This window comes from Phaseolus vulgaris, chromosome 11 (assembly GCF_051622355.1).
Source record: "Phaseolus vulgaris cultivar YP4 chromosome 11, ASM5162235v1, whole genome shotgun sequence".
Classification (NCBI taxonomy): domain Eukaryota; kingdom Viridiplantae; phylum Streptophyta; class Magnoliopsida; order Fabales; family Fabaceae; genus Phaseolus; species Phaseolus vulgaris.
In genome coordinates this window covers 7,267,605-7,286,447 of record NC_143508.1, presented here as the reverse complement: position 1 = coordinate 7,286,447, position 18,843 = coordinate 7,267,605, and the positions used below count along the sequence as shown (strand labels likewise).

Below are 18,843 nucleotides of genomic sequence, written 5' to 3'. Positions count from 1 at the left end.
AATTCGTCACCAACTCTTCATAATAATTTCTACAACTTTGACAAAAACAACATGAAAATCACACAACATCAATGTTTCATTTCATAATCCATTGAATAAAAAATGTATTACCGACCGACGACGACAACACTGAAACTTTGAGGAAAACACCAAGACACTAATTAACTCAACGATAACAGCAAGGCACTAGAGAACTCAAGGAGAAGAGCACGAAACACATGACAGAAGATCAAATGAAGAAGAAAGTGAAATAGCAAAATGTACATCTAAAATGTAAAACTCAATTTCCCCTAACTCTAATTTCACAATTCTACCAAAGGTTAAACCTTTTCAGAATGTTTTGTGGACCCCACGATAAAAATTAAATATTAGTTTTTTTGTCACCTGAACAATTGTATACTGAAGCAACTACATCACCGATTGTTCAACCAACATTTTCCTTTAATATATTTAATAATAAAATATGAGCTAAAATGTGAGACTTTTATCCGTGATTTCATTTAGCACATTTTGACAATTTTGATAGAGAATCTCTGAGCGGTGCCATGGAGAAGGAAGGATTAAAGAGAGTCACAATAGGAGGCATAGAAAAGGGGAGAAAGCACGAAAGCTGAGATGATTTTGAATTAACATCGCTATGATTTTCACACATAGTGTGTGGCTGAGGAAGAGCAGAATGCATTTGGTATTAAACTTTTGCATGCGTTTTGTGCCCTCGCAATAATGTGACGGAGCAGGACAGCAAGGCTCTTTGCTGCCCCTCTAAGCTAAGCTAATTTTATGCTATAATTAATTTTGGTTTTCCACTTTGAGACAAAGCAAAGTACACAACTTTTTCATGATAAAGTATGAGAAGCCTAATACTGTCATGCTGAAATACCCAGGTGCATTCAATACTCTGCACATATGCATATTTTTCCTGGTCTCTTGAGATGGGTGGTTAGTGTTCTCATTCTGCAAGGATGCCAATTAGTGTTCTAATGATTTTAATCTCTATTGTATTTGTATGCATTAGAGTAAAATACTGAAGCACAATCATGAAAAAATAAGTAGTGTAGTACATACTTAAGTATAAGAATTATTTTGCAAGTGTTTGAGTGAACCTTTTCTTTTGTGGGGACTTCACTTCGATTATAGAACAATCCATTCATCGGTGACATAATTTTCTAACATTTATTTTTCAGAAGTTGATAATTTTCCATATGGTGGGATAGAATTGATGACACTTCACTTAGTTAACACTTTTAGCATTTACCCTTCCCTCTTTCCACAATAAAGATATCAGCATCATTATTCATTTAAGTACAAGCATAATTTTTTCTTAGAGCCACCTCTGGCTAATAATATAAAGCAATAGACAATCTTATGACAGTAATGCCACTGCTGCTTCAATCAAGACAATCTTTAAAGCGGTGTAATTGTACATTGATGTACGTGTGTCACATATAGCCATGGGCAGTTTGGGAATTGCAAAGGCTCTTCAATGTTGGGGTTAGGGTCTGTTGAAAGCAAAATCCACAATTATGTTCCCTCTCTTATAAAATCAGTCCAAGGAACAACCACTTCTTCAGAACCTCAACACATTTATAAAAGCCAGGGCAACCACCTACAAGTTTTATCCAAAAGCTATCTCCTTCTCTGATTCCAAGTGATCTACACAAAACAAAAGAGAAACATGAGTTCCATTGGTTTGTCCTTCCTCTTCCTCCTTTCTCTAGCAATTTTCTCTATTGCTAGAGGGCAAGAAAGGGCCCCTCATGGGCTTGTTTATGAGAACCCTATAGCTTTTCCACCAGCAGCATACGACTTTTTTCATCCCAATGCTCAAAAGCCTCAGAATAGAGACTTCTGTGCAGCATCCAAATGTTCACCGCTGCCTCTAGCAGCTCAAGTGGATGGCACTCAAATATATCAAAACAAAGCTTCAGCAACACAGAAAGGTGGGAAACAAATCGGAGCTGGGGGTGTAGCTGGCATTATCACTGTTTTTGCTTTTGTTGTTCTTTTAGCTATGGGAATCTACTATGTGAAGGTCACTCGCCAAGCCAACATGAATCGAGCAAGTAGTAGTGTTCAATCTCATGCTTGATGTGCTTTCTTCTAATCACATCAAAACCTAGCTTAGAACAAGGCATAAATACTCCTTTACTTTGCCTAAAGTCCCAAAAAATTGTTTCCTTAACCATATATGTGTGTATCTCATTTTCTTATTCTTAGCACTAGTTCCATTTCCAGTTGTTCATGATTAACAATGCAACTACGGTTTTCATAGTGATTAATATCAAATTTGGATGTTTTCACAGTTATCATAGTCATGTGTTTCCAATTTCTTACTAACTACTGAAAATAATAAGATAGATTCAATGCGAGGCAACATCAGACACAAAATAGCAGGTCAGTCACAGAACCTGGACAGTGTCAAACACACAAAAAGAGTGCTAAAAACTTATTCTAAAATCTCATTCCAACAGATTCTAGTTGGTTGAAATTCATGTGACCCCAAGAAGAGAAAGTATTCGAAAGGAGTGTTAAAAAATGTGTTCCTATCATCTCTAAACAAGTTACGAACACGAATCCTGAACCCATTGCAAGCAGACAAACGATACACACATTCAGAGTTTTGAGAGGTTTCCCGTCTGTGATACTAAACCCAAGATTTTATCCTATTCGTTTAATCAGACCAACATCAACTAGTACAGTAAACTAAATAGCAAACAATACAATCTTCTGCAGTCTACAAAAAATTCTGCTACCATTTTTCTATTGACTAAGAAAAGTTAAACTTAAAGTTTCTCTTAAAAAAGAAACATAGAAAAAAAACACATTTTTGTATTCATTTACATACTTTCCTCGTAGAACTTGAACATGAAACTGTCCAAACTCCAAAGCGATAAAATCACAGCAAAACATTGCTTATCAGTGTGCGAGTCATTAAGTGCCTTTACATTTTTGCTGAAAACAGGCACCTAGGGTGCTAATTCATAAGGACAATGTAAGTAAATTCTAATATCAGATATATAGTACTGCTGCAAGGGAGAAAAATCAGGTATCGTGATTCATATATTAAAGCAACACCCAAGTATTGCTGGATAAATTACATTGGTGTTCAAACAACATTCGCGCTGTCCATGTTCACAACAATTTAAAAATCTAAAATGTCAAGGTAAAAATAAGGCCATGTATGGTATGTTTTGATATCACAATTACAAGGGATAATACTAAAATAAATTGCACAGAACATTTCTACCATCCGCGTGAGCTGAGAGACTTTATCAAAGGTCCAAATGTCTGATCCACTGTTTTGTTCCATGTATGAGCAAATTCAGAACGTGTTTTTTTTCCAAATATAGGTTCTTTGACCTGGTAGAGAGTGAAAGCTGAAAGGTTATAGTTTAAAAATACCAAATCATACTGCAACAATCAAATTCAAACTTGAAATTTAAGTCAAGGATGACCATACACGATAGACTGAATGATCAGTATTTCAGATATAGAGCAACTCAGGAAAGTGGAGAGAGAATTCTTTCAAGTAATTCCAAGTATAACAAATAACTCGATAAGAATCATAAAGCACATGTAAGTGCAAACTATTGTGCAAGGGACTGTAAAAGAGAGTTAAGTTTTTATTAATTTCCAGTATAATTTATGATGCGGATGTATATACATGGCTTCATAAAAAAAAAAAAACTTATCTACACCATGTATCTCATTATGATTATTCTCCGGAAAACTTCACATTATGAACAACGACACGCATGAATATTGAGAACAATTCCATCTTTCCCTTGAAACTATTCCCATGTGATGTGACAGTATAGCCAACAACATAAAAATATAGCAACGAGGTGGTTTCATTTCAGTGACTCAGTGCATTTCCGGGGGCAAGTTTCAGCTCCCCGAATGCACCCCTACATTCCATAAAAATGATTTTCCAAAAAAGGGGGTTGTAGGCTTCCAAAAAGCAATTTTGAGGTAAAAATTTCCAAACACAAATCACAAGACTTCAAACTTCAAAACAGTTTTAACCAAAATTAAACGTACAACATTTTTCAGCATACCACAGATTAAAACACAATGAAGAAATAGCTCACCCCCAACTGAACAAATTGGGGATTGTTTTTTTATCAAAAGAAAAAGGATAGCCCAACAAACCATTCATTCAATCAAGAGTCAATAACAATGTGAATTCATCTGGTGTATCTAGTATCGGTGATTCCTTCTACGCAATGAGATAAATTGAATAGAGAAGGAATAAGGTAAGAACGGAGGGGGAAAACGAGTAGTACCTGAGATTGGTTTTGGGAAATAGAAGCGTAGATGTATCGGCGTTGCTCAAACACAACCACCCCCGTCAATACCACTCCCAGTGAAGCTCCCAGAAGCCGTTCCTATTCCAAACCCAAATCCACCAATAAAGTTCTCACCTTAAAATTGAAACAAAACAAAAAATTTACACTGATCATGTTCTGATAGAGGAACACGAACCTGGGTGATAATGCTAATCATCCTTTCCTTTTTGTTTGTTCGCTGCAACAGATTTATCGGAACAACACTTCTCTCTCAAATGCCCTGTCTGTCCCGATCTTGCTTCGGGAAAAGCCTCCGCTCCTTACGACGTCGTATTCGCCGCTTACTTCTCCTTGCTTGGGCCTGTTGTTGGACTGCCCAAACCACACTGGGCCCAAATAAAACAATTTTTGCACCTTCAGAATTCCTTTCTACATCTCCGTTGTCTTTCTGATTTGTAAATAAACAACTATTAAATTATGGAATCTGAAAATTATTTTTAAATACATTAATTATATTCCAACATAATTTAAAACCTTTTTAACTTAAACAATTTAAAATTAATATATTTAAAATAATAAAAATTGATCATATTGTGAATAATATAATCTCGAACTATATCTATTTTTTTCATATTCTAGATAGTATAGTCTAAAATATTGTTTCAAATTATATATTTCAAAAATTATATTTCAGATGCCATAGTCTTAGTCCACATTATATAATCTTTTAAATTACAGCGTGTAAAATATTGTTTCAGATTTGTGTTTGGAAACCATATTCCAAATTATATAATTCTACTATAGATAAATTATGATAAGGGCATATTAACAATTTTTTGTATTGTGAAGGTGATATTTCAAATGCTATATCTATGCTCATAATTTTAGGCAATTTTTGAAAAACTTTTTTTCTCTTTGTCTTTTATGCTTGCAAGGGACTTTGTTTATGATGATGTTGCTTGCAAGTCATTTAGAGGTAAAGTTATTATGGCTACTGGCAAATTTTTGTTTATTTTTATTTTGTTATCTAAAAGTATTTATGGATAGAGTACTGCATAATATAACTCAATAATTTTTTTCTTGTTACAATTGTTATGTTTTGAAAAAGTAAATATTGCATATAAATGTTTTTACAAGTTTTGAAGTAAATAATTATACTTCTTTTTATTTTCATTGCATTTTGGTTTTTCAGTTACTAGATTTGTTGACTTTGATTATCTTTTAGTTATATAGACTTAAGCTCACTTATTGGGTATATGCTCATTTATAAACAGATAAATCTATTTATAATGTTTATATTGAGTTTTATTAACTTAATTGAACTTTTACTTTTCACATCCTATCTTTATTAAATATAATTTTATCTTTTTTTAACTTATTTACTTGGTCTTGATACAATATTAACTATTTTATTATTTTTATATTATTATAACTTACAGTTTTTCGACCTAGTTAGTAGAATAAAAATTATGGATTATATTATAAAAAAAACACTCATTCAAATAACTCTAGATTGTAATTATTTTATCAAGTTTTAAATAGGTTAATTGTAAACTACTTAGAAATCATCTAGTTCACGTGATTTGTGACTTGTAGAAAAATTAATCAAAAAGTTAATATGATAATTAAAAATTAACTTATCCATAGTAACTATCAAATTAAATAATATATTATTATTTGTGTTAAGTTTTTTATTAGTTATATTTATATTTATTTTTAATTAAATATGTTTAAAATAATTATATTTTTTTTATCAATATTATTGAAGAACTTAATATTTTAACAATGGGATTTTTAATAAGTAAAGAAGTTGAAGTTATTAATTTATAAAATAAACTAAACATCTCTATTGAAAAAAATAAAATAAGATGTATACATTAGAGAAATAGAAAAAGCAAAATAAGATAAATAAAAGAGATGAAATATGAAGAAAATTAGCAGACCTGGTGAAGTGGTGATGAAATGTGGAGAAGAACATTTCACCCCTCTCTCCCCACTCTTCCCCAATAAAAGGCATCAATCTCTCCACTTTCCTGCGAGTGAGAACAAATAAAATAAAATTTTAAAATTAAAAATATGTTTATTTAATAAAGAAGAATATCAATTTAAAACAGAAAAGTAACCAATCTCTCCACTCTCCTACCAGTTAGGTGATAACAAAAAATAAAATTAACGTATCAATCTCTCCATTAAGTGAGAACAAATAAAATATTTTACTTCCAAATGATACTCACAAAAAAAGTGGATCTTTAACTATAAAAGATTTTCATCTATGACATCAAAATATATTAATTATTTATTTTAACACATTAATGATCAACACCCTTTTTAACACTACCTTAATAATCAGCATCATTTTTCTATAAAATCCCAAACTAACCGCAAATAAAAAAAATTAAAAAAACAAATAATAAACTTGTATATATTGATTTATTTATTTTTTTGTTAAATTCTTTTTGTTTTAAAAAAATTAAAATCTACTAACCGTTTATGTTATTATACAATGATCTTGCATGTTGACCGAAACGCTGGAGCTTTGCCTCGTCAAACTTGGATCGACTTCTGCGTCGTGTTAGCCTCCGTCCTTCACCGCGATCCACCTCAAGAACCTGCAAAAGACGAAACGGCGCCGCTGCGGCCGATCACGCTCCGACGCCCAAGTCAACGACTGAACCACCAATTACTTAAGAGTAAAACTCAAGAACTCTAAGGAACCGTGACCAGTTCTCTCTCAGTGTACTCAAGACTCGCAAGCGTAAAGAAAACAATCTGAACGTGCGTACCTCAGAAGTTCGTTGGAAACTCTTATATACCTGGGCACTTTCTCTCTCCTGGCAGTTACACATCTGGACACGTGGCTCGCGTCCAGCTGTACACGTGCCATCATCTGGAGCATCCTTGACTTGGGCGCTACTTCTGACTCTTCTTTGGCTAAGTTACTTATGCATGATATACTCAATGCATAGTTGCCTTGGAGCGTGACCTCTTCTGGGTGGCGAGTTCGGATGCCTTCGTACACACCTTCCCTGTGGTCTTGCCGGCCGCCTTCATGATCTGCCCTACCTGTTTCACCGTGTATGTTCAAGTGTGCTATCTCCCGAGCTCATCCTCTGGCCAACTGGGAAATGACCATCTGCCTTCATCTTCGGCGATCTCTAATCACTTGGTCGCCTAGGTTCGCATCTGGCGACTTCATCTTCAACCCGGTGACCGCTGGTTCAGGTATGCTGGGGATCGGAGCACGCCAACTTAATAACTGGCGACTGCACGAGCCCCCCGACTTCCTTCCCTTCTGCCAGCCAGGTGTCCCGTTTAGCACGCCTATATGATAGCTCGATGCCACGTCATCACTTCCGACTACCAGAAATATTGAACAAAAACAATTTAAAAAATGAATGATCCCATTATAACTCAGATCAACTCAAAGATAATGGTATTTTTTAAAAGATTGGTATAGTTACTGGAGAGGAGAGAGACGTAAATAATAAATTATTATAAAAGAACGAACAAAAAAAAGGAAGAGAGAGACGTAAATAATAAATTATTATAGAAGAACCAACAGAAAGAAAAGAGAGAGGTAAATAATAAATTGGAAGAGAAGACAAAGATGTAAATAATAAATTATTATAAAAGAACGAACAAAAACAACTACAAAAAATAGAAAGGGGAGTTGTTATGGCATTAGTAAGCGGTAGTAACGTGCACCAATTGGAGCGGAGTAGCGTGCACCAATGAGAGTCACGGAGAGTTGCGCCTGTCTCCCTTTCAATTAGGTGGTTGACTCAGTGATGGTACCTTTGAATTGCATATGTTAAGCCTTCTTTCCAATAAGTCCATCGGAACCATTCTTCGTCTTCGTCACTCTCTGTTAAGAGGAAACATACTAACAAAAATAAGGAACATATAGAAGAACACTTATCTTTCTTTCGCCTTCTTCTTATTCTCCGAAAAATAAAAGTAATAATTTCTCCGGAGAAGATTGGGTGTTAGTGACTTAAAATAAAGAGTTAAAGGGGAGCATTGTTAAAGGACTCAAAATAAGGAGTTAACAGTTAAAGGGGAATAGTGGAGGTTAACGCAAAGTGGGGAGTTAAAATATTTATGAAAGAAGTTAAAAGAAGATGTTACATTTCAAAATTGTTGTCACTACTTTGTCCACTACTCACGTTTCCTAATATTTGTTTCTCTCATAATTTTAACAGACACTCTCTCATTTATGCAATTTCAAAATAAATCATATCTTTCAATTCAAAATCGATAATCTATTTCAAATATTTTTAAATAGTAGAAAATGACGCAATAACCAAAATAATGAAATAAAACCAAATATTAATCTAAGGATAAAATAGGAAAAATTTTGAGAGCAATTAAAGAGGGAATCCCCTTTATATATAGGTATAGATATTATATTATCGGTTGTTGTCATTCTCAAGACCATTTTGAGAAGGGTGCTCAATCTTGGATTGTGGTAATGTTACCAGAAGAGAATATCTCTGGTTAAAGAAAGGTACCATGCAAAAATGGTCACAAAAATAGTCACAAACCAATTACATTTGTCATTTTATACCCTTTCACTGAGAGGACGCTTGTTGGAATAGAAATCTGGAGTTAACTCTGCCTAGAAATCAAGTAATAGAAGTCAGTATTTGAGTAACAACAATCACCTTTTTAAAAGGGTTTTGGACGAAACACTGATTCATCAGTCGAGTTGGCAGCATCCTTGAGAGAAACCTGGTGATGCTTACCAAACATTAAACCATTGATAAATACACTGAAATGTTGATTTTTGCTTAATCTCAAGTCCCACATCGGTGAGTTCATTGTTTGGGAGGAGGTTTGAGGGTTATAAATTAACCTCTCCTCCTTCACTATTATATATCCCAATTTGTAATATCTTCTCCCATAATAATAAAAGCGGGCTATTTTGTTGTGCTCGGAGATTAGGCTAAATTGGCCAAACTCCGTTAACAATTTTCTGGTGTGTTTTTTTCCTCTTTATCTCTTTTATTATTCCGCTTTATTTATTCAATATTATTTGTTGGGTAGCTCTGTTAGGGTTTTGTTTTAGTGGAAAAATTACCCGTTTTTCCCAACAAGTGGTATCAAGAGTCGAAGGTTCGCCCTTGGGTTGTTTGAAATTATTGGTAATATTGAATATTATATTTTGAGTTTGTAATGGCAAATCAAGAAGAAGAAGCGAAAGATGTATCCAGAGTGTCGGGCTCCTCGTTATCATGGTCGAGGTTCCCAGTGTCCACTTTGAAATTGGCGGTGGAAATATTTGATGGCACTGGACATTTTGGCATGTGGAAAGAAGAGGTCTTTGACTCTCTTTTTCAGCAGGATCTTGATATTGCTATTGAAGGAGAGAAACCAAAAGAGGTAGAGGAGAAAGACTGTCCAAAACTGCAGAAGAAAGGGAAGGCTCTGCAAGTTGCAAATGTTGCAGAATGCAAAAGTGATGTGGAATCAGATATCTCTTTAATTGTCTCGCTTTCAACATCATCATATCTAGATGAGTGAATATTGGATTCAGGTTGTACCTATCATATGTGTCCCATTCGGGAATAGTTCTTTAAATTTCAAGAACGTGATGGCGGGGTTGTTTACATGGGTAATGATAATCCATGTAAGACAGTTGGGATATGTTCAATCAAGCTGCGGAATCATGATGGATCCACCAGAATTTTGCGGGATGTACGGTACGTGCCAAAGTTGAAGAAAAATCTCATCTCATTGGGGGCTTTAGAGTCTAAAGGCCTGGTTGTGACGATGCGAGATGGAATTCTTAAAGCAACTTCAGGAGCACTGGTGATGTTGAAAGGCGTGAGGAAGAACAATATGTATTACTACCAAGGTAATACAGTGGTGGGGACAGTAGCGACAACAACTTCTAACTCTAAGAAGGATGCTGAGGCAACGAAGTTGTGGCATATGAGGTTGGGACATGCTGGAGAGAAATCCTTGCAAATTCTTACCAAGCAGGGATTGTTGAAAGGTACGAAGGCTTGCAAACTTGAATTTTGTGAGCATTGTGTTATGGGAAAACAATGAAGAGTGAAGTTTGGCACTACAATTCACAATACCAAGGGTATTCTGGATTATGTGCTTTCAGATGTGTGGGGACCTGCCAAGACTCCGTCAATCGGAGGTAGGCATTATTTTGTCACTTTTGTGGATGATTTTTCCAGGAGAGTTTGGGTGTTTACTATGAAGAACAAAAATGATGTGCTTGAAATTTTCCTTAAGTGAAAAGCTCAAGTTGAAAACCAGACAGGAAGGAAGATTAAGGTTCTCCGAACAGACAATGGAGGAGAATACAAGAGTGATACGTTCCTGAAGGTATGCCAAGATTGTGGCATAGTTCGACACTTCACTGTTAGAAAAACACCACAGCAGAATGGGGTGTCAGAGCGTATGAACAAGACACTTGTGGAGAAAGTTCGTTGTATGTTGTCTAATGCTGAGTTAGGCAGAGAATTTTGGGCTGAGGCTGTGACATACGCTCAACATCTCGTCAATCGTTTGCCATCATCTGCTATAGATGGCAAAACCCCGTTAGAGGTATGGTCTGGAAAACCTGCAACTGATTATGATTCTTTGCATGTTTTTGGTTCTATTGCATATTATCATGTGATTGAATCAAAGTTGGATCCACGGGCAAATAATGCTCTTTTCATGGGCTTTAGTCCTGGAGTGAAGAGATACCGTTTGTGGTGTCTAGAGGCAAAGAAGACGATTATCAACAGGGATGTTACCTTTGATGAATCTTCCATGTTAAAGAAGGTAAATCCAGAAGGAGCTGATAGTACTCCACAACAGGTGGAATGTGCCCGAAAGCAGGTGGAGTTTGAGCCGACAGTGGTGATCCCAACACGAAATACCACAAGTGACTCTCCTATGGCAGAAGAAGAGTCAGATGAGGAAGAGGTTCCTACCCAAGAATCTCAACAGCAATCAGCGCCAATTGCAGTTAGAAGACAGAGACGAGATATTCAGAAGCCTGCTCGTTTCATGGATATGGTTGCCTATGCACTTCCAGTTGTTGATGACATTCCATCCACTTACCCAGAAGCCATTCTGAGTTCAGAGAGTGGTAATTAGGCAGGTGCGATGGAAGAGGAGATGCAGTCTTTGAAGAAGAACAAGACGTGGAAGTTGGCACAATTACCAAAAGGTAAGAATGCAATTGGGTGCAAATGGGTATTTGCAAAGAAAGAAGGATTTCCTAATAAAGAAGATGTTCGCTAGAAGGCAAGGTTGGTTGCTAAAGGCTTTGCTCAGAGGGAGGGAACTGATTATAATGAGGTATTTTCTCCAGTTGTTAAACATTCCTCCATTCGAATTTTGTTAGCATTGGTAGCACAGTTGAATTTGGAGCTTGCTCAACTTGATGTAAAGATTGCGTTCCTACACGGTGATTTGAAGGAGGAAATCTATATGACTCAACCAGAAGGATACAAGGTTGATGGTAAAGAAGATTGGGTTTGTAAACTTAGCAAATCGTTGTACGGACTGAAACAATCTCCGAGACAGTGGTACAAACGATTTGATAAGTTCATGAAGGATCAGAAGTACAAGAGAAGCAAATATGATCACTGTGTGTATTTGCGCAGACTTGAAGATGGTTCCTACATTTACTTACTCTTATATGTTGATGATATGCTGATTGCAGCAAAGAGCCAAGTTGAGATTGACAGGTTAAAGGCTCAGTTGAGTAAAAAGTTCGAGATGAAGGATTTGGGGGAAGCCAAGAAGATTCTCGGCATGGAGATAAACAGGGACAGAGAGAGGGGAAAACTTTGGCTGTCACAGAAGCAGTATTTGCAGAAGGTATTACAACGTTTTGGTATACACGAAGATACAAAACCTGTAAGTACCCCACTTGCTCCTCATTTGAAATTGAGTAGCTGTTTATCTCCGACGACTGATAAAGAACGAGAATACATGGTGAAAGTCCCATATGCAAATGTAGTTGGAAGCTTGATGTATGCAATGGTGTGTACAAGACCAGATATTTCACAGGCTGTGAGTGTTGTTAGCAGGTACATGCATAATCCGGGCAAGGCACATTGGCAAGCTGTGAGATGGATTCTACGGTACCTCCAAAATACCTTAGATGTTGGATTGACATTTGAGCAAGATGAATCACTTGGTCAATGCATAGTTGGATATTGTGATTCTGATTATGCAGGTGATTTGGATAAGCGACGGTCTACAACTGGCTATTTGTTCACTTTAGCAAAAGCGACAGTTAGTTGGAAGTCTACCTTGCAGTCTACGGTGGCTTTGTCTACGACAGAGGCAAAGTATATGGCGATTACAGAGGTTGTGAAGGAAGCAATTTGGCTTCATGGGTTGCTTAAAGACTTGGGAGTTGGTCAGAAACAACTTGAGTTATATTCTAACAGTCAAAGTGTTATTCATTTAGCAAAGAATCAAGTCTTTCATGCACGGACGAAGCACATTGATGTTCATTATCACTTTGTGCGTGAGATTCTCGAAGAAGAGGAGATTGTTCTCCAGAAGATTCACACTACGGAGAATCCTGCAGATATGCTCACCAAGGTGGTTACAAGGACCAAGTTTGAACATTGGTTAGACTTGGTTAATATCTTGCACATTTGAAGTTGGCGCCCGGAGGCGCAAATTTGAAGCACTGCAAAGTTTGTTTTTGTTATGTTTTGAGAAGATTTGTATTAGGTGGAACTTGAAATTAAGTCAAGGTGGAGATTTGTTGATTTTGGCTTAATCCCAAGTCCCACATCAGTGAGTTCATTGTTTGGGAGGAGGTTTGAGGGCTATTTTGCTGTGCTCGGAGATTAGGCTAAATTGGCCGAACTCCGTTAACAATTTTCTTGTGTGTTTTTTTCCTCTTTATCTCTTTTATTATTCCACTTTATTTATTCAATATTATTTGTCAGGTAGCTCTGTTAGGGTTTTGCTTTAGTGGGAAAATTACCTGTTTTTCCCAACATGAAAGAGATACCAAAACCAGACAAAAGTCAGTTTTCACCATTAACGACAAATAGCAAAGGCCTCCTTAAAAAATGTGAGCATTCTTCATAGACATGTCAAACAACCGCTAACAATTTAATTCCTTTAAAGGGGTGAAGATGAAGATATGAAGGAAAATCTAAAACTGAACAGAAATCAAGAAAGGGAAATTGAATCAATAATATCTTTTTTAGCAGCACTCCCTTGCGTATCTTCTATAATATTTTTCTCTCTCTCAAATTTGAAGAGACATTCCCTCTTTTTATGCAACTGTTTTTTAAAATTAACCACTCTTACCATTCAAAACCACTAATCTTCTCCAGTATTTCCACTAATATATTTTTTACTCTCAAATTTGAAGAGACATTCCTCTTTCTATGCAACCGTTTTTAAAAAAGTAACCACTCTTTCAATTCAAAACTGCCCCAACCTCTATTTCAATTTAAAATTGTTCCTCCACATATACTAAATATTTAAAAAAAAATAAAAAATGTCAACAATATCCATAATATAATAATATAATTAGATATTAATATAAGGATAAAATGAGAAAAAAAAAACAATAGCAGTTAAGAGGGAAATCCCTTTTATATATAGGTATAGATGTAATCTAGAATATTTATCTGTACTTAAAGAATATTTATTTTAGAAAATATTTTTTTTAGGAAATTTAATTTAATATTAATTAATTTGTCTCACAGAATTGTCATAGGTGTTCAATTTAGAGAATAAGACCTAGTTTTATATTTGGATACAGAGATATTCTTTTCTTTAAACACCATTTCAAAATGCATAGAAAAATCATTGATATATAAAATGGAGTCGATATTGTATACACGATATTGTATTGTATAGTTTTAGGTGATATTGTGTAGGGTTTCACAAAAATATATTTATACACATCAAAACAATCATCAATGCAAAACTCCATAAACAAAATCATTAAAATAAATAAACATATATTAAATTTAGTAACTACTAATTAATTAAATTGACACACTCATATTATTACCTAAACACACAACTCTTTACAATTTTTATTATTAGATGATATTATGTTGTAAAATAAAGATGATATTTATAAAAAAATAGTGCAAAAGTTCATAAACAAAACAATGTATTGAAATAAAATATGTATTACATTATATGATATGATATAGTGAAGAAAGAGATAGAGAAAGGGATGATGGTCAAAGGTTGACTACTGATACAGTGAATTGATTTACTTCACAAACTCCAATTTCTTCTATATTTCACCGGCGTTCCGATCGATCTTGATCTCATCCACAATGTTAACTCGTAAACGACTCGTCGTTTCGTTCTCCCTCGCCACTCTTCTTCTCTTTTCCTCCCTCTCCCTCTCTCTCTCCAACAAACCCTCTCTAAACGACAACAAAAACAAGGAAAACGACAACGACGACGATGAAGATCTCAGCTTCCTCGAGGAACCCGATCACGTCGCCGCCCCTTCGCACAGCGCCCACTTCCCAGATCCCGACCACTTCAACGACGATGACGACGACGAAGACGACTTTGGCGACTTCTCCGGCTTTGACTCCTCCACCGAGGAGGCATTCAAGGAGCCCGAAGTCGACGACAAGGACGTCGTCGTTTTGAAGGAGCGCAACTTCACCACCGTCGTGGAGAACAACCGCTTCGTCCTGGTCGAGTTCTACGCCCCCTGGTGCGGCCACTGCCAGGCCCTCGCGCCCGAGTACGCCGCGGCCGCCACCGAGCTCAAGCCCGATGGCGTTGTTCTGGCCAAGGTCGACGCAACCGTCGAGAACGAGTTGGCGCATGAGTACGATGTCCAGGGCTACCCCACCGTCTTCTTCTTCGTCGATGGCGTTCACAAGCCTTACACTGGCCAACGAACCAAGTAAAATCACTGCATGTTTTCGATCTTGGAATTTCGCTTTCAATTGGCGTGGCATTGTTTTTGAATTTTCAATTGGAATTGACTGTTTGACTTCTTTGCTGCATTGCAATGCAGAGATGGTATAGTGACATGGATTAAGAAGAAGATAGGACCTGGTGTGTCCAACATAACCACCGTGGATGAAGCTGAAGGCATATTGACCGCCGAAAGTAAAGTTGTTTTGGGCTTCCTGAACTCTTTGGTTGTAAGTTTTCAAACGCAACTTGTTAGTCGAATTATTCGATAATTTAAGTTTGTATTTCAACACTGTTTAATTAGTTTATGTTTATAGTGTAAAAGGCTTTTATTACTAGGAACCAACCAGAAATCATGATAGATATGACTTTTAAGGGAATTAGTGTTAAAGTTAACAAACTTATCATATATGGTAGTTTGTAACTAGATGACAATGTAAAATCAGGTGCATATACTGTGTTCTCTTACGTTCATTATGCTCATACTGAGGTAAGTTTTGTCTAAGAGTAAGATACAGTGATACACTGCTTCATTTCCAAATAAATACGTGTAATAAAAGGGCCATTTGTCATTGTTGGTTTTCTGGTTTAGATTTGGTCGATCTTACCTTTGCTAATTCAATCTATCATACTGTTGATTGTTAGGCTTGATCTTTGCTTATCCTGTTATAATGTGCAGGGTGCCGAGAGTGATGAGCTAGCTGCAGCATCAAAGCTCGAGGATGGTGTCAATTTCTATCAAACTGTGGTACCTGATGTGGCAAAGCTTTTCCATATTGATGCAAGTGTTAAACGCCCTGCTCTGATCTTGCTAAAAAAAGAGGAGGAGAAACTGAACCATTTTGGTTTGTTCCTTGTTCTTCTCCCTCCCTTCCCTTTGAAAAAAAAAGTGACATTTCTGTTTTGTTTTTTTTTTTGTCAGAAACTTATATATTTCACTGTCTCTGCAGATGGAAAATTTGTAAAATCTGAAATAGCTGAATTTGTATCTTCCAACAAGCTTCCTTTGGTTACAACGTTTACTAGAGAAAGTGCCCCGGTAATCTTTGAAAGTGAAATCAAGAAACAGGTAATTGCTTGTATTATTATCATTTTTTTATTTCCAATGTAGCATCAATTAGTCCTTGAAAAAGGAACAGTGACTGACATCTAATCTTGTGTGTTAAAAATTTCATTTTTAGTTGTTGCTGTTTGCGACTTCAAATGATACAGAGAAGTTTCTTCCAGTATTTAAAGAATCTGCAAAACATTTTAAGGGAAAGGTATATTTCCTCACGTGATATTACTTGAATAATTCTGTTCTTGCAATCTTTCTCTATAGTCTAGACAAATTTTATATTGCTATCTTTGAGTGTTGAATCTTCAGATATCTCAAATTTGATATTTCTTTCTGTTGTTCATGAAATAGTCCCAATTATAATTTGAGAATTGAGAAATAATAGATTTTATTTTCTTAGTTTTAACTATAATTCATTCACCTACCCTTCCCCCTCAATATTTAGTTCTGGTTAAGGCTCAATGATGTATTTTCTACTGTACAATGATCTGTTGCAGCTGATCTTTGTTCTTGTGGAAGTGGATAATGAAGATGTTGGAAAGCCTGTTGCAGATTATTTTGGCATCACTGGGGATGGCCCAAAAGTAATGATCTCCCTTCATTTCTCAATTTCATCTTGTGGTTTAGTCATGAGATTCTTCACATGTTATGTTGTGTAGGTTTAATATGAGAAGTATATTAAGTAACTGATGAATTTCCAATGTAGGTACTTGCGTACACAGGCAATGATGATGGAAGAAAATTTGTGCTTGACGGAGAGGTGACTGTTGACAAAATAAAGGTACTCTTCCTGCCCTTTTTTCTGTGGGAGCTCAGTTCATTTCTGTTACTACATTATGAAACAGGCACAAATGCTTTCTTCTATGTTTTAGTAAGGCCTGGAAGCGGTTGTGGCTAAAAAGTTGTGTTCTTTATTTCTTCTCAGGCGTTTGGAAATGATTTTCTTGAAGACAAGCTAAAACCTTTCCTCAAGTCAGACCCAGTTCCTCAAAGTGTAAGTTATTTTGTTGTCCATCCATATTCTATTTGCCAAAATTGAATGTCTGACATGTTTGCTTGCTTGATGTCAGAATGACGGTGATGTGAAGATAGTTGTTGGGAATAACTTTGATGAAATTGTCTTGGACGAGTCAAAGGATGTTCTTCTTGAGGTACAATTCTAAACCTTTAGTTTCCAAGTCATGTATTTGCACTTGCAACTTTGTTCATGTTAATCTAATGGTTATTGTATTTTTAGATTTATGCTCCCTGGTGTGGCCACTGCCAATCTCTGGAACCAACATACAACAAGCTTGCTGAACATCTTCGCAGCATTGAGTCTATTGTTATAGCCAAGATGGACGGAACAACAAATGAGCATCCTAGGGCCAAGGTAAACCCGAATTAAAACTAGACGTTGACAGAATATAGTATAGTTTGTGCTATTGCTGTTCTCAATAATTGGCATTTGCCCTAATTCTTGATGAGTTTTGAATTTTAATAGTACCGAGTAAGTATTTTTCTTTCTCCACTTTGCAGGCTGATGGATTCCCCACTCTTCTCTTCTACCCAGCAGGAAACAAGAGTTCTGATCCTGTACGTATGAAACATTAGTACACAGTTTCTCCATTAATCCTCCTGGATCTTGTTATACTATATCATAAGATGATTTAATATGTATCTGTTTCACTGTGTATGCAGATTCCTGTTGATGTGGATCGTACAGTGGTAGCCTTTTATAAGTTTCTCAGGAAACATGCATCAATCCCATTCAAGCTCCAGAAACCAGCCACAACTTCTAAACCCAGTAGCGAGAGTTCTGATGTCAAGGAGAGCCAGAGCAGCAGCACTGATGTGAAGGATGAATTGTAAGAGTTTAAAAGGCACTTCTATTTACGAGAGGTACGATTCAGACAGATGAAAACGAAGTGAAAAGGTGCTTAGCAAAGAAAATGTCAGTGATTGGGTGCGAAAAACCGTCCATTTTTCCTCACCCTGACCAAGACAAATGGCCAAGGAAAGGGTAGTGGAAAAATGAGGTAACATATGTATTAGATTCTTCGCCTTTAACCTTTGAGTATTAGAATTTTGGGCGAGACTTTAATTTAACAAAAATGCTTCGAAGATTTTATTTTATCTGCTATCAATTTTATTTCGGTATTCTGAAGTGTGGTCCTAATGTTAGCTTTGTTTGATAAAACCTATAGAATAATAAGTAAAAAATAGAGCTTTCATCGAAAAATGAGTTTAGCATGCAACTATTAGTCCATGACCAACCATTCCAAACTAAGTTAGACATTCCCGAACTATCGACAAAAGGACATTCATAACTCAACCATTAGTCTATTACCAAATATACCAACCATTCAAAATTTTCAATTCCTAAATTTTCAGTGACACCGTCGAATGAAGGGTGACACGATCTGATTGATGTTGTTTCTATACGTAGTTGTCTCAGCTTAAAGCTATACATGTTTTACTTTGTCAAAATGACATAATATCTTTATTAAGATGATAAAGTGAATGACATAAAATAAAAATAGCACTCGTAATTTTACAAAGAAAAAGAGGATTACTCATTGACTTTATTTTTCTATAATCGTTGTTTGTTGTCCCTAGGTATATACT

General features: G+C 35.9%; 3 protein-coding genes across 4 annotated transcripts; 2 read left to right on the top strand and 1 right to left on the bottom strand.

Annotated features, from left to right (window-relative positions):
- Positions 1–1,560: 1,560 nt before the first annotated feature.
- LOC137823211 (uncharacterized) lies at positions 1,561–2,309 on the top strand. The gene has a single exon (XM_068628385.2). The coding sequence runs from the start codon at positions 1,676–1,678 to the stop codon at positions 2,087–2,089; it is 414 nt and encodes a 137-aa protein (XP_068484486.1). The 5' UTR covers positions 1,561–1,675; the 3' UTR covers positions 2,090–2,309.
- A 724-nt stretch (positions 2,310–3,033) lies between these two features.
- On the bottom strand, positions 3,034–4,622 carry LOC137821484 (zinc finger, C3HC4 type family protein). The gene is made up of 3 exons (XM_068626096.2): positions 4,486–4,622; positions 4,287–4,388; positions 3,034–3,360 (listed from the first exon to the last, which is right to left on the bottom strand). Exons 1-3 carry the CDS (start codon positions 4,504–4,506, stop codon positions 3,244–3,246), a joined length of 240 nt encoding a protein of 79 aa, XP_068482197.2. The 5' UTR covers positions 4,507–4,622; the 3' UTR covers positions 3,034–3,243.
- A 9,773-nt stretch (positions 4,623–14,395) lies between these two features.
- On the top strand, positions 14,396–18,375 carry LOC137810634 (protein disulfide isomerase-like 1-4). Of its 2 annotated transcripts, XM_068612019.2 has the most exons (12): positions 14,396–15,165; positions 15,280–15,409; positions 15,859–16,024; positions 16,130–16,248; positions 16,361–16,441; positions 16,734–16,820; positions 16,943–17,017; positions 17,162–17,230; positions 17,307–17,387; positions 17,474–17,608; positions 17,755–17,811; positions 17,917–18,375. In XM_068612019.2, the coding sequence occupies exons 1-12, from the start codon at positions 14,576–14,578 to the stop codon at positions 18,085–18,087; spliced, it is 1,761 nt and encodes a 586-aa protein (XP_068468120.1). In that variant the 5' UTR covers positions 14,396–14,575; the 3' UTR covers positions 18,088–18,375. The 2 variants fall into 2 exon arrangements, with proteins under 2 accessions (XP_068468120.1, XP_090153075.1); XM_090296949.1 differs by having other exon boundaries at positions 14,455–15,165; positions 15,859–16,248.
- The last annotated feature ends 468 nt before the right edge of the window (positions 18,376–18,843 follow it).

Excerpts from the sequence above, each read along its gene's own strand:
- LOC137810634 (XM_090296949.1), top strand. The coding sequence starts at position 14,576 with ATGTTAACTCGTAAACGACTCGTCGTTTCGTTCTCCCTCGCCACTCTT. Across the intron at positions 15,166-15,279 it reads TACACTGGCCAACGAACCAA|AGATGGTATAGTGACATGGA; the intron begins GTAAAATCACTG and ends ATTGCAATGCAG. Across the intron at positions 16,249-16,360 it reads AAAGTGAAATCAAGAAACAG|TTGTTGCTGTTTGCGACTTC; the intron begins GTAATTGCTTGT and ends TTTCATTTTTAG.
- LOC137823211 (XM_068628385.2), top strand. The coding sequence starts at position 1,676 with ATGAGTTCCATTGGTTTGTCCTTCCTCTTCCTCCTTTCTCTAGCAATT.
- LOC137821484 (XM_068626096.2), bottom strand. The coding sequence starts at position 4,506 with ATGATTAGCATTATCACCCAG. Across the intron at positions 4,389-4,485 it reads TGATTAGCATTATCACCCAG|GAACGGCTTCTGGGAGCTTC; the intron begins GTTCGTGTTCCT and ends GGTTTGGAATAG. Across the intron at positions 3,361-4,286 it reads TTTCCCAAAACCAATCTCAG|GTCAAAGAACCTATATTTGG; the intron begins GTACTACTCGTT and ends ACTCTCTACCAG.